The sequence below is a fragment of the Coenobita brevimanus genome, chromosome 5 (assembly GCF_032717465.1).
Source record: "Coenobita brevimanus isolate Jiangsu-jjx chromosome 5, ASM3271746v2, whole genome shotgun sequence".
Lineage (NCBI taxonomy): Eukaryota > Metazoa > Arthropoda > Malacostraca > Decapoda > Coenobitidae > Coenobita > Coenobita brevimanus.
This window is the reverse complement of record NC_136958.1, coordinates 35,095,641-35,109,694: the sequence shown is the minus strand read 5'-3', so window position 1 is coordinate 35,109,694 and position 14,054 is coordinate 35,095,641. Positions and strand designations below refer to the sequence as shown.

At 43.3% G+C, this 14,054-nt stretch overlaps 1 protein-coding gene across 1 annotated transcript in view; it reads left to right on the top strand.

Annotated features, from left to right (window-relative positions):
- LOC145398740 (protein turtle homolog A-like) overlaps nt 1-14,054 on the top strand; it is a 357,131-nt gene that overhangs the window by 89,680 nt on the left and 253,397 nt on the right. The window contains exon 3 of the mRNA XM_080271540.1: nt 11,284-11,492. Coding sequence (XP_080127666.1) covers nt 11,284-11,492 — 209 coding nt within the window. The remainder of the gene's footprint in view (nt 1-11,283; nt 11,493-14,054) is intronic.

Below are 14,054 nucleotides of genomic sequence, written 5' to 3'. Positions count from 1 at the left end.
CTTAAATGGTAGGCTTAAATGGCCAATTCAGGAAACAGTCACGTTAGTGCTAAGACACACAAAGACAATGCTACGACATCCCACGACACCCTACGGAAATGTCACGTTATCCTGACGACACACTACGATCATCCCTCAGTTCTAAAATAATGGTCACTTTGACTCCACTTCACGCCAAGACATCGCCACGTAATGTGTCTTAAGTTGTCATAGTGTGTCTTAGGTATAACTTTACCAGTCGTAGGTATAACTTCGTGTGTCGTAGCGGGTCTTGGGTATCCGATCTCCAAGTTATTGCTACGATACGTCAAGTCACACCTACCGACAAGCTACGACAACCTACGACACGCTAAGACACAATAAGTCATAGCTAAGACAAATGACGTTACCGTCACGACATGTCACGTTCTCCTCCTTGTCGGCACCCACGCCGACAATTTTAAACATTCCAAAAATTGTCATAGCGCGCCAAGAACCGTGAAGAATGACCAAGTTCTCCACGTCAGTGCTACTTTCTCGCTAAGTCATGCCACGTTACTCATGACGACATGCGGCGACACACGAAGACATGAAGATCAAGGCATGTCGTGGGAAAGTTCCTGACCGTGGGACATAGGCTTAACTCTTTCGTAAAATGTTTGTCATCAGTTATATTCTTAATGCTGCTAGAGGGTTATAAAAAAGGATACGTTGTGAAGCTATCATCAACGAAGAGATGAGACAGAAAGATAGATCAATAGGTAGATACAGTACAGATAGATAGAGAAATATATAGGCAAGAGAGAAAATATCACAAAAGAGAGGCAAACAGACAAACCGACTATTGCGTCATAACACGTGCCCCCCAAAAAGCATCACCTCATTTACACGCTGCTTTTTCTGAATGAGATTTCCGTGCAAAGGGTGGAACTGCAGACCCGCAAATAATTATATCCCCCTCCCTAGCAAAAAAAAAAAAAAAAAAAAATCTTCCTATACAGAGCCAAACGCGTGGAAAATCGAGTGTTTGTTTAACCCACCCCATCCCGATGTTTTCTGGGCAGTGGTACGCCCCAGTCCCGACATTTTTGGACCTTTTTTTTTTTTTGGCTCAAACATTCGCTTTTGGTGAGAAACATCGAAAATTCATAGAGAAATCGCTCACCTGAGGTTTAAAATATTCGATCCAGGTAGGAGTACCTCCTTACCTTACAGGCTGGCTGCAAAGAAAACGAGTTCTATGGGAGGATAACTATTCTACACTACTCATGAACAGTATTTATTTATTTATTTGGTACGAATTTGTATGTAATAAGAGAGTATATTGTTTTTCAAACGGTAATATAGGCATTATAAGCATTGTTTCACTCACTAACTCATCACCATTCTTGACCTTTTTTTGCCACATTACCTGATCATCATTTCTGACTGTTTCTTCCTCTAATGTTTGTCCTCCACATTGTCATCAATTGGGGAATCACTCTGGCCCTGAATTTTGTACTGTGGCATGACATGGCTTTTCTGGCCAGGTCACTGATAACAGGTGAATTGCTGAGAAAAGGTCATGCAGGGGGGGGAGGAGGTCATGCTAGGTAAGGCATTGTCCCTGCCTGGCATCTTGTAGAGGAAGGTGTCCCGTGTATATGTGCCAATAATCACTCGCGAAAATTGAAAATTGTGCAAATTAGAGACCTTGCAATGTTGCCGCGTTAATTTACGTCTCCGGGATATGAGTGTACATCATGTGAGGACGTGAATTCACGTCTCCGGGACGGGGCGGGTTAACAAGAAATGGGGGACAGTGGAGCGAATCGCAAAAATAGTCAAGCAAAACAAAAAAAATTAGATTTCTTTCAAACTATTTCATTCAAGTTCGCTCGAACAAGGAAGCTGAAATACGGTGCCTGTGTGAAGCAAAGAGAGAGAGAGAGAGAGAGAGAGAGAGAGAGAGAGAAAAAAAAACTTTAACGAATAAGTGAAAATAACATTGTTCTTGTTTTTCCCATATGACTAACTCTCTCGTTACTTGTTCATTACACTGATAATCGATACACAAAAAAGAGGAGAAAAGCGCATAAAAACTCGCACTAAGGTTAATATGTAATTTTCTAATGTGCTCTGAGCTGACACACGCGTGGCAGGACAAAGAGATAAATGCTGTGGATTTTTTTCCCCCAAAGTATCGACCATTGGAGGGCAAACTCGCAACTAGTGAAATTGATTTTGTGTTGCAGGAAATTATTCTCCTTGATTAGATTGGTTGGGGGAAGAGGGGGTGCAGAGAGGGCAGAGAGATGTGAGAGTAGTAAAGAAGGAAAGGGGAAAAGGAGGGGAGGAGGGGATTAGGGGAAAAAAGGAAAGGAAGGGGAAAGGAATGGGAGGTGGCAATAGCGTGTGGCAGAAACCGTGGGGAGGGGGGTGAGGAAGAGGCGAGGTAGACAGGGGTGAGATTGAATGAAGGAAAGGACAGGTTGGAAGTGGAGGAAGAGAGGGCTAGGTGACTGAGGATAAAGAGATGGGGGGAGGATGAGGAGAAGAGAGATGGGTGAGGGGGGGGGGGGAAAGAAACAGGGTTGGGGGAGAGAAGTTAGGGGAGGAGAAAAGGAGACTGAGGAGGAAGAATAGAGAAGTGTGGATGTTGAGTGGGGGGAGAGGGGTATGGGGTTAGGGAGGGACAGATGAGGAGGAGGGAAAAAGGAGGAGAGCTGAGGGCGAATGAGGGAAGAATGCAATAGAGAGGGGTGAACAGGGGAGGGAACTAGGGACGGGGGTGAGGAAAGATTGAAGAGATAATAAGGGGTTAAGACTGAGGTAAAGAAAGGGAATGGGGTAGGGAGACTGAGGGTGGAGGAGGTAGAGAGGAGTAAGAAGGTGGAGATGGGGATAGAGAGGAGCAGTGTGGGGAGAGAAAAGAGAGAAGGGGGGAGTAGAGAGGGAGAAGGTGACAGGGAGTGATGAGGGGATGGGAAGGGGAGAGTAAAAGAGGAAGAGGGGAAGCTGGAGTATAGAGGAAGAAGCGTAAGAGAAAAAGGGACGCTGGAGGAAGGAGGAAGAAGAGTGAGAGAAGAGGGACCACACACACAGACAAAAAAAAGGGAGAACATGGACGTGTGAGGAGATGGGAGGGTGGGGAAAGGGGAGAAATAAGGTGACTGAGTGCAGAGGACGATGGAATAAGGGTTAATTGTGTATGAGTATAATTGTGAGAATGAAGACCTAAATACATTCTCATTACTATTACCCGTCCCCGCCTCAGAGGGGCTCGGGAACGAGTATTGTTTTCACTCGGTTTGTCTGTCTGTCTGCCAACAACTTTGCGCGAAAAATACTCGTGCGATTTTCACCAAAATTACTGGGATGATGGCCTATGGCCTTCTGATCACCTGATTAAATTTTGGGCCAAACTGGGCTCAGGCCTAGGCTGTAGGTCCAAAAAATGTATTAAAAAAAAAAAAAGACGGGTAAAAATCGCTTTTTCGCCATAACTCCTTTCAAATTCGTCATATCGGCATACAACCGAAACCTAAATGTGCATCACTCAAATCTTCATTCCGTAACATGCCTCATTACATGAGGGTGTCACCCTACAGTTAGCGGAAGGGGGGTCAGTTTCAGGTGGGTCGGGCCTATAATTTCAGATGGGCATAAAATCGTCAGTTTTCACCGGATTTACTCCATATTTGATATATGACATCTTTGACTAGATATCCTATTGTGTTTATGTCAGCATTAAAGTGACTGCCGGGGACGGGTTTGGTGTGCCTTGGCACCGCTTCTTATTCCCTCTTTCATTCACTCACTTATTCTGTCACATAATTATTCTTTCTATGTATATCGTATTCAGTAACTCCTTTATTCACTTGACCATTCACCACGCTTTTCATTCACATCATACACTTGCATTCTCTGACCCTATTTTTTACTAATAGTATTCAGCCAGTCTACATACCCCCCCCCTCTCTCTCTCTATGTTACAGCCTTTTCACTCACTCACCGTGTTTTCCTTCCACACTATATTCATATTCCTATCACAAAAAAAATAATTAGTTCCTTTTTTTTTTTGCAGTGGTATTTTCCTTTATCCATTTAGTCTGTTCTTTCACTGGCGAACGGATTATCCTCAATACTGGTACACATACTGTATGCGAATAGAAGCTTACACCTCTCTCTCTCTCTCTCTGTCTGTCTGTCTGTCTCTCTCTCTCTCTCTCTCATAAATAGTTGCTGTAGTTCTCGATATAAAGCGAGTGCAATCATTATGTGTGTGTGTGTGTGTGTGTGTGTGTGTGTGTGTGTGTGTGTGTGTGAGAGAGAGAGAGAGAGAGAGAGAGAGAGAGAGAGAGAGAGAGAGAGAGAGAGAGAGAATCTGGGCGAAGGACGGAGGGATTGAGGGAAGACTGGGAAGGGAATGGATTGATGGAAGGAGAGCAAAGGGTTGCGGGGGAAGCCGAGTGGAATAAAGAAAGGAATGGATGTAGGAAGGGAGGAAGGGGACGGGGAGCGAGGGGTTTGGATGAAACTAGATTTGATGGGATGAGGGGAGAAGAGTACTCTGTTAAGGTGAAATGAAAAGGAAATGATAATGAAGTATCTTATATACAATTAACTCTTAGGAATGTTTATGAATGCCGCCCCAGGAGTGCACCCAAACCATGCCCCAGTATCGGGTACATTTAGTGAGTGTGAGGGGAAACTCAGCGAACGTGAGGGAAAACTTTTTGGTTGTGAGGGGAAATTTAGTGAGTGTGAGAGAAAATTAAGCGAGTGTGAGGGGAAATTTAGTGAGTGTGAGAGAAAATTAAGCGAGTCTGAGAGAAAATTAAGCCAGTGTGAAGGGAAAATTAATGAGTATGAGGGGAAATTTAGTGAGTGTGAGAGAAAATTAAGCGAGTGTGAGAGAAAATTAAGCGAGTGTGAGAGAAAATTAAGCGAGTGTGAGAGAAAATTAAGCGAGTCTGAGAGAAAATTAAGCGAGTGTGAAGGAAAATTAAGCGAGTGTGAGGGGAAATTTAGTGAGTGTGAAGGGAAAATTAAGCGAGTGTGAGAGAAAATTAAGCGAGTGTGAGGGAAAATTAAGCGAGTGTGAGGGAAAATTAAGCGAGTGTGAAGGAAAATTAAGCGAGTGTGAAGGGAAAATTAAGCGAGTGTGAGAGAAAATTAAGCGAGTGTGAGGGAAAATTAAGCGAGTGTGAGGGAAAATTAAGCGAGTGTGAAGGAAAATTAAGCGAGTGTGAGGGAAAATTAAGCGAGTGTGAGGGAAAATTAAGCGAGTGTGAGGGAAAATTAAGCGAGTGTGAGGGAAAATTAAGCGAGTGTGAGGGAAGATTAATGAGTATGAGGGGAAATTTAGTGAGTGTGAGGGAAAATTAATGAGTATGAGGGGAAATTTAGTGAGTGTGAGGGAAAATTTAGTGACGGTGAGGAGGAAGTTAGTGTGTGTGAAGGATGCCAGCCCCTGTTAACTGGACAGATCTGACTGTTAACTGGAGGCTGCTGACTGTTACCTGATTACTGACTGCCAAGTAATACTGCTGACTCATGGTGCTGTTGACTGTTATCTGGTGCTGATGCCTCTTAACTGGTGCTACTTAACTTGTGCTACTGAATGTTAACTAACGCTGATGAGTGTTAACTAATGCTTCTTACTGATAATTGGTGCTGTTGATTTAAGACGTGCTGGTACTGATAACTGGTGCTGCTGACTGCTAATTGGTGCTGTTGGCTTCCAGTTGGTTCTGTCTATCTATCTATCTATTGCCAAACGCCTTAAACTCATACGGGGTGGCCACAAACAAATCGCCTCCACGTCGTCCTGTCCCCCTCCATTTCACTGCCCTGCTCCCAGCTCACACACCCCTCTCATATATCTCTCCACTCCATCCCTCCATCTCATCCTTGCCCTCCCCCTCCCTCTCTTCCCCTCCACTTCACTCACATACACTCTCCTCGTCAGTCTCTCACTCTCCATCCTCTCCACATGGCCTAACCACCTCAGTGTGTTTCTCTTAACGATTCCTATCACATCCATATCCACACCACAACGCTCCTTCACATCCACATCTATCAGTCTGTCTCTCCATGTGACTCCACAGGCTCCTCTCAAGCAACTCATTTCCATTGCTGTTACTCTTGACTTCTGTCCCTCCAACAAGGTCCAAGCTTCAGATCCATACTTTACAGTTGGTATCACAATGTTGTCATGTAGTAACTTTTTCACTTCCATGCTCACATCCCTTTTTCTTATCACTGCTTTCAAGGAACCAGCAACTGGTGCTGCTGACTGATAACTGGTGCTCCTGACTGATAACTGGCATTGCTGACTGATAACTGGTGCTGCTGATTGATTATTGATGTTGCTGATTGATTGTTGGTGTTGCTGACTGATAACTGGTGCTGCTGACTGATAACTGGTGCTGCCGACTGATACGTGGTGCTGTATTTGGTGCTACTGACTGATAACCGGTGCTGCTGATTGATTATTGGTGTTGCTGACTGATAACTGATGCTGCTGACTGATAACTGGTGCTGTTGACATATAACTGGTGCTGCTGACTGATAGCTGGTGCCGTATTTGGTGCTGCTGACTGATACCTGGTGCTGTATTTGGTGCTGTTGACTGATAACTGGTGCTGCTGACTGATACCTGGTGCTGTATTTGGTGCTGCTGACTGATAACTGGTGCTGCTGACTGACAGCTAGTGCTGCTGACTGATAACTGGTGCTGCTGACTGATAGATCGTGCTGGTGACTGATAACTGGTGCTGTATTTGGTGCTGCTGACTGATAACTGGTGCTGCTGGCTGATAGCTGGTGCTGCTGACTGATAACTGGTGCTGCTGACTGATAGCTGGTGCTGCTGACTGATAACTGGTGCTGCTGACTAATAACTGGTGCTGTTGACTGATAACTGGTGCTACTGACTGATAGTTCGTGCTGCTGACTGATAGCTCGTGCTGCTGACTGCTGACTGATACATGATGCTGTATTTGGTGCTGCTGACCGATAGCTGGCGCTGCTGACTGATACATGGTGCTGTATTTGGTGCTGCTGATTGATAACTGGTGCTGCTGACTGATAACTGGTGCTGCTGACTGATAGCTGGTGCTGCTGACTAATAACTGGTGCTGCTGACTGATAACTGGTGCTGCTGACTGATAGCTGGTGCTGCTGACTGATAACTGGTGCTGCTGACTGATAACTGGTGCTGCTCACTGATAATTGGTGCTGCCCACTGATAACTGGTGCTGCCCACTGATAACTGGAGCTGCTGACTGATAATTGGTGCTGCTGACTGATTCCTGGTGTTGCTGACTGATCCCTGGTGCTGCTGACTGATAATTGGTGCTGCTGACTGATAACTGGTGCTGCTGACAGCTAACTGGTGCTGCTGAATGTTAACTGGTAGTACTGACTGGTAAACTGTGTTGCTGATTGCAAACTGATGCTGCTGATTTAACTAGTAGTGCTGACTTATCTGGCGCTGCTGACCGTTAACTGCTGCTAATGGTGGTGCTGATTGTAAACTGGTGCTGCTGAGAGTTATCTGGTATTGCTGACTGCCAGCTGGTATTGTTGACTGTTAACTGGTGCTGCTGACTACTAACTGGTAGCGCTGACTGTCAACTGGTACCTCTGACTTAACCAGTGCTAGTAACATAATTGGTACTTTTGACGTAATGGCTGCTTCTCATGTTGTCCTGTTGACATTGAACAAAGGCAAAGGTTGGCAGAAGGATGAGAATGGTATAACTAATGAGAGAGAGAGAGAGAGAGAGAGAGAGAGAGAGAGAGAGAGAGAGAGAGAGAGAGAGAAGGATCTGGAAAAAGGAAAAGCTAACAAATAAAGATAAAGGAGGAAAAAAAGTTTGGCACCTGAGGAAAGGCTATGGAAGGTTGAAATATGTGGCAGGAGCGAATAAAGTGGGGGAAGAAGAAAATAGGGAAGGTACTGACAGAAATGTGTGCAAGGATAAGGAAAGGAGAAGGAGGAACGGACGAAGACGGGTAAGGGAGGTGGAAGAAGAGTGTGTAGGTGGAGAGAAGGAGGATGTGAAACAGCTTGGAAAAAATGAAGAGGGATGTGAACAACGGATGATAATGGAAAAATGTGGGCTTAGAGATGAAAGGTGAAGGAGAGGTGAACGATGAGTGTGCGAGTGTAAGAAAGAAGAAAGGAAAATGGGAGAGGATGCGACAGAAGCTGGTAAAAACGAAACGGAGTAAGACCAGGGAAAGACGATATGAGCAGTGTATGTAACAGAAGAAAATATATTGTAAGAAAGAGGATAAGAAGAAGCTGGAAGAAGAAACAGGAGGGTACGACAAAAGTTGGTAAAAAACTTGGCACATACGTGGTAAGAACAATGGAAGAGGTCCAGCTAGCATTACACGGAAAGAGAGAAGAAAGGAGAGAAGGAAGGTGAGGATGATTAGGACAGTGTAAGAGGAACCTGAAAGGGCAAAGAATTTAGGAAAAGCTGAGGACGCGAACAAAACTTGGTAAAGTTGACGTGGGATGAAAACCACGGGGAGAGGAAGAATAAAAAAGAGTGGTAGAGGAATGAGAATATGCGGGAGACTGTGAAAGTGGTAGGAAGGAGAGAGGCTCTACCTAAACTTAGCATGACACATGGAGATAACTACAAGGAAAATGTCTAACGAGGGAGAAGAAGAAGGAGAAGAAGGAAAAGAAGCAGAAAGAAGAAGAAGAAGAAGAAAAGAAGGAAGAAGAAAGAAAAACGAAGAAGAAGAAAGAAGAAAGAGGAGGAGGAGAAGAAGAAGAAGAAGAAGAAGAAGAAGAAGAAGAAGAAGATGATGATGATGATGATGATAATGAAGAAGAAGAAGAAGATAAAGAAGAAGAAGAAGAAGAATATGGGGTGATGGATGAGGAGTGTGTAAGCAAAAGAAAATTAAACGATGTGGGCCAAGAATGTGGCATAAGCTGTTAATAATGAGGCGGGATAAGAAACAGGAGAAATTATTTAAATATTTGCAAGGAGAAGACAGAGGAAGAGGGAAAAAAAGAAAGGATGAGAATACAGGAAAACTTAGTAAAAAAAAAAATTAGCACGTGGGACTGGGTAAAGGTGAGGCAGTTGTGGATATATGAGGAAGAAACAGATGAAGAGTTTGGCAAGAGGATGGACAGTGTGTAAGTGATGGGGGAACTGGCTGAGGATGCGACAATATCAGCGAAAAAAAAAAAATGGAATAAAGAGAGAAAACAAAAATATGGAGAAAGAGAGAGGCAGGAAAAAAAAAAAAAAAGAAGACATGGAGAAGGGTCTGAAGGTGTATATATAAAAGAAGGAGGATGCTGCAGAACTTGGTTAAAACGACGCAGACTGGCTAAGAACGAAGGGAAAATACTGGCAGAAATCTATGGAGAGGAAAAAGAAAGTAATAAGAGAGTAGGGGATGGAGAGTATGGGAGGTGGAAGAAAAGTGTGTAAGTGAAGGAAGAATGTACTGGTGACGCACTAAGGCATGGAGATAAAAAATGGGGCGGAAAGTGATGCTAGAATTGTGAGAAAGGGGAAAAAGTGGAGGAAACCGACCAGTAGTAGTAGTAGTAGTAGTAGTAGTAGTAGTAGCAGTAGTAGTAATATGAGTAACAATAATAATAATAATAATAACAATAATAGTAGTAGTAGTAGTAGTAGTAGTAGTAGTAGTAGTATTTAGTAGTAGTAGTAATAGCAGCAGTAACAGTAATATTAATAGTAGTAGTTGTAGGAGCAGTAGTAATAGTTGTAAAAAAGGCAGTAACAATAATAATAATCATAGAAAATCAATAATAATGATGATGATGTTGATAAGAAGAGTGTAAATAATGAGGCAAGAATGAAGGAGAATGTGAAAAAACAAGGTAAAAATAATTCATGCAGGATAAGAACAGTGAGGAGACACTGTCAGATAATTGATATCAGTTTGCCAAATGCAGACAGGCGCTAATTTTTTCTCCATTGTCATACTGAGCAAGAAGAGACTTTGGGGGAGGCAGAGGCAGAATCGGTAGAGAGGCAGCCTGCAGTACTAATGGACCCAGGTTCGAATCCCGGCTGGGGCAGGGAACAGTTTAAGGATTTGAATGTCTTAAAAAGCAGATTTTTCTGATCTGCCAGATGACCCGCCGACAGGTCACAAAAGTACCCCTGCTAATACCAGTACACCAGTCCTGTAGGAGACAGGCCTATTATGTATTCAATATGGATGGTGGGTGTTAGCTCAGAAGTGGTGACATGTGGAGATATAGGAGGACTACTGGGACATGGGAATAGGCTCTGAAGCCTCTGCCCAGAGTAAGACACGTAAAAAAAAAAAAAAAAAAACCTGCGGCGAAACTACTGTAGGAAATTTTTAAAGCTTCTCTCTTTGAAACTCATAGGATATGAGAAAGAGTTTTATTAAAATACCATCTTACGGCAAAAATTGAAAACTGCCAATTGATCAGCTGATGTATCAGCTAATGCAACAGTTGACATGTCACACCAACTCAGAATTTCATGCTGAGCAACTCTGTACCGTATTTCGTAAAAGTCGCTAAAATGCCTCCATATGGCCGAAATTGAAAATCGCCTAATAGTCAGCTGGTGCTTCAGCTGACGCAACAACTGACATGTTAAATTAACTTAAAATTTCAAGCTGAGCAACTTTGCATTTCAAAAGAAAATCGCTCAGGGCGCTTTAGAGCAGATATTCGAAGTTTCCTTGGAGAAAATAAAAAAATCTCCAGGTGCAACCACTTATTGACCTGTCGGCTTCACCGTTGGTAATAATTATCATAAACCTATTCTCTGCCTTATGTTTTTGGTTGTTCAGTCCTAGTCAGTAATTTTCATTACACTCCTGCGGGTTTTAGCGGTGTTAACAAAAGAAATATACGCAGTTTGTATTTTGTTCTTACTACCACAAGACGAAATTTGTTCACGTTTGGGGGTTCAGAAGTCTCCAGTAACCTTGGCAGTTCATGGTTTCAGTAATTCTGCACCCCTTCCAGTAGTAGGCGCCCTGGAATGGGCTATCGTAGTCAACAAAATTAGAACCTTTTCTCTGATAATGAAATTTTCATTTTATCTTTGTGCTACCAGGCGATTCTTGTTGTTCTTCTTCGTCTTAGCTAAGCTTTCTTCCTCTTTCTTTCACCACCAAATAGGACAAAAGAGTCGTGCAGGGAACAAGGGCACTTAAGGGAGAAGACTGAGTTTTAACATAAATCTAATCCTTCTTTTGTTTCTTCCAGGAGAAGATTTTAGACTTGAGCATACAGTAAATGTAGCCATCCTTCATCTTATGTGACAGACTGGACGAGAGGTGGCTTGGTCGAGGCAGAGAGAGGCACTGGTCAGACGAGGAGCAGCTTGGGTCAAGGGCCACCCTGGAGGTGAGGTCATCCCCAGCACTACTAAGGCTCTCCGCCTTGACTTTAGCTGACCAAGGCCTGTACACCTGCCGTGTGGACTTCAAACTGCAGCCCACCAAGACTACAAGAGTCAATCTTACTGTCGTTGGTGAGTGTGGAAGAAGATGTGCTTGCTAGAGCCTTAAGTTGTTTAGTCCGTGGACGCCATTTATGTCACTCAATTTCACGAATATTAAGGTGTTTTTCCTTCAGTTTCATTAGTCCTAAGCCAATAACATGTTTCTTGTATTGGTGGGCAGTGTTATACATGTGTCAGGAATCAGGAAGCCGTATTATGCATGTCTGTAATAGTAGTCAGCAATGGTAGAAGGTTACCGTTTTCGATAGCCCACTATGAAGAAATTTCTAATACCATTAGGCCATACGGTTTCCTACGTTAAACAATATTCCCTTCAAAATCCTCACTTAAGGAACTAGCAACAGCAGCTCTGTCATTTCGTGAAGGAATAGTAGCAAGTAAGGAGGCATCATTAGTCAAAACCACCTGTTTACTCTTACATTAAACTACTGGTCATGTGTATAGGTAATGAATTATAATAGGCCTAGAACCCTCCCGTGAGGTACCCAAGAGATTTCATACCGTAGTTCACCAAGACACCCATCAGCAAAAACACACTAAATCTTATTGCTTTCTTGTTCCATAAGATGTTGACAAGAAAAAACAGCACCCAAGTGCCCTATTTTGCAGTACATACCCGGTAATTATCAGAGACGTGTTTAATACAATGCAGTACTGAACTAAAATTGAAGGATTACTATAGGATCGTGCTTTTCAGTTATGATGGTAAGATGACCAGTAAAAGACAAGACCATACCATTCTGATAGTCGATATCTGATGACTCTATACCAGAAAAAGTTGTGAAATATTGAATTCCCTTTCAGTTAGCTCAACACATAATTTATCTACCTTGGGACTCTTACATTTGAAACTTCTTGATAGTTGTAATTGTTCTAGATATTATACTTATCAGAGAAACCCTTCAAAGCACCAACTTCTAGATGTGAAGAAGTTAGTTCATAGTAAGAGTAATTAAAGCAGTAGCTATTGAAACATTTAGAATGTTTTTAGATTGCTTAACTTTAGTGTAGCGGTGCTCTGTTTTGGGATAGCTCTACACTGAGTGGCAAGCCAAATAATTTCCTGTAAACCAGGAAATCATTGACAGCGCTGGGTGGTAACCTTATAACTAACCAACACGTGTTCCCTAAGTGACAACAACTGGGTTGGCGGAGGGTTAGTGCCCCTCCCCCCAAAACTATCTATCTATCTATCTATTGCCAGACGCCTCAATCCCGTACGGGGTGGCCTCAAACAAATCGCCTCCACGTCGCCCTGTCCCCCGCCATTTCATTGCCCTGCTCCCAACTCACACACCCCGCTCTCATATAGCTCTCCACCCCATCCCTTCATCTCATCCTTGGCCTCCCCCTCCCTCTCCCCCCCCTCCACCTCACTCACATACACTCTCTTCGTCAGTCTTTCACCCTCCATCCTCTCCACATGGCCAAACCAGCTCAGTGTATTCCTCCTAACGCTTCCTATCACATCCACATCCACACCACAACGCTCCATTATATCCTCATTTGTCAGCCTGCCTCTCCAAGTGACTCCACACGCTCCTCTCAAATAACTCATTTCCACTGCTCTCACTCTTGCCTTGTGTCCTTCCAACAACGTCTAAGCTTCACTTTCATACTTTACAGTTGGTATCACAATGTTGTCATGTAGTAACTTTTTCACTTCCATGCTCACTTCCCTTTTTCTTATCACTGCTTTCAAGGAACCAGCAACCTTTCTTCCCTGCTGTACCCTTTCAAGCACTTCACCCTCAAACCTCCATCCTTACTCATCACACTACTCAAGTACTTAAACGTGCTCACATTTTCCAATTCCTCACCATCCAACCTCGCTGTACATTCACTGACTTCACCTCTCTCAAAGACCATCACTTTACTCTTCCCTACATTCACCTCTAGATTTCGTTTCTTACACACTCTCCCAAACTCATCCACCAAGCCATGCGGCTCCCCTTCGTCTTCACTCAACAACACAGTATCATCTGCAAACAGTACAGGGAGTTTCCAAACACTACCCTCTCTCACCAGAGCCACTCCAACATCCACTGCCCTACCTTGTATCTCTTTTATTACCCCATCCATGTACAGATTGAACAACCATGGAGACATGAGACATACCTGTTTCAACCCAACCTTCAAAGAGAAAAATTCACTCAGTTCACCATCCACACGCACTGCAGCCTTAGCACCATCATACATACTCTTCACAGCATTCAACAACTTCCCATCTACTCCATGTATTCTTAATACTTTCCACAATCCTTGTCTATCCACCCTGTCATTTGCTTTCTCCAAATCCATGAAAGCCGCATACAACTTCTTTCCCTTCTCTAGAAACTTTTCCACTAAAGATCTAAGAATGAATATTTGATCTACACAACCTCTTCCCTGCCTAAAGCCTCCCTGTTCTTCTCCAACTAATTCCTCTATTCTTTCTCTAACTCTGTCAATAAGTATCCTACCATACACTTTTCCAATTATACTAAGAAAACAAATGCCCCTATGATTACCACACACTTCTTTTTCCCCTTTTCCATTGTACAAGGGAATAATTATAGCTGATTTCCAATC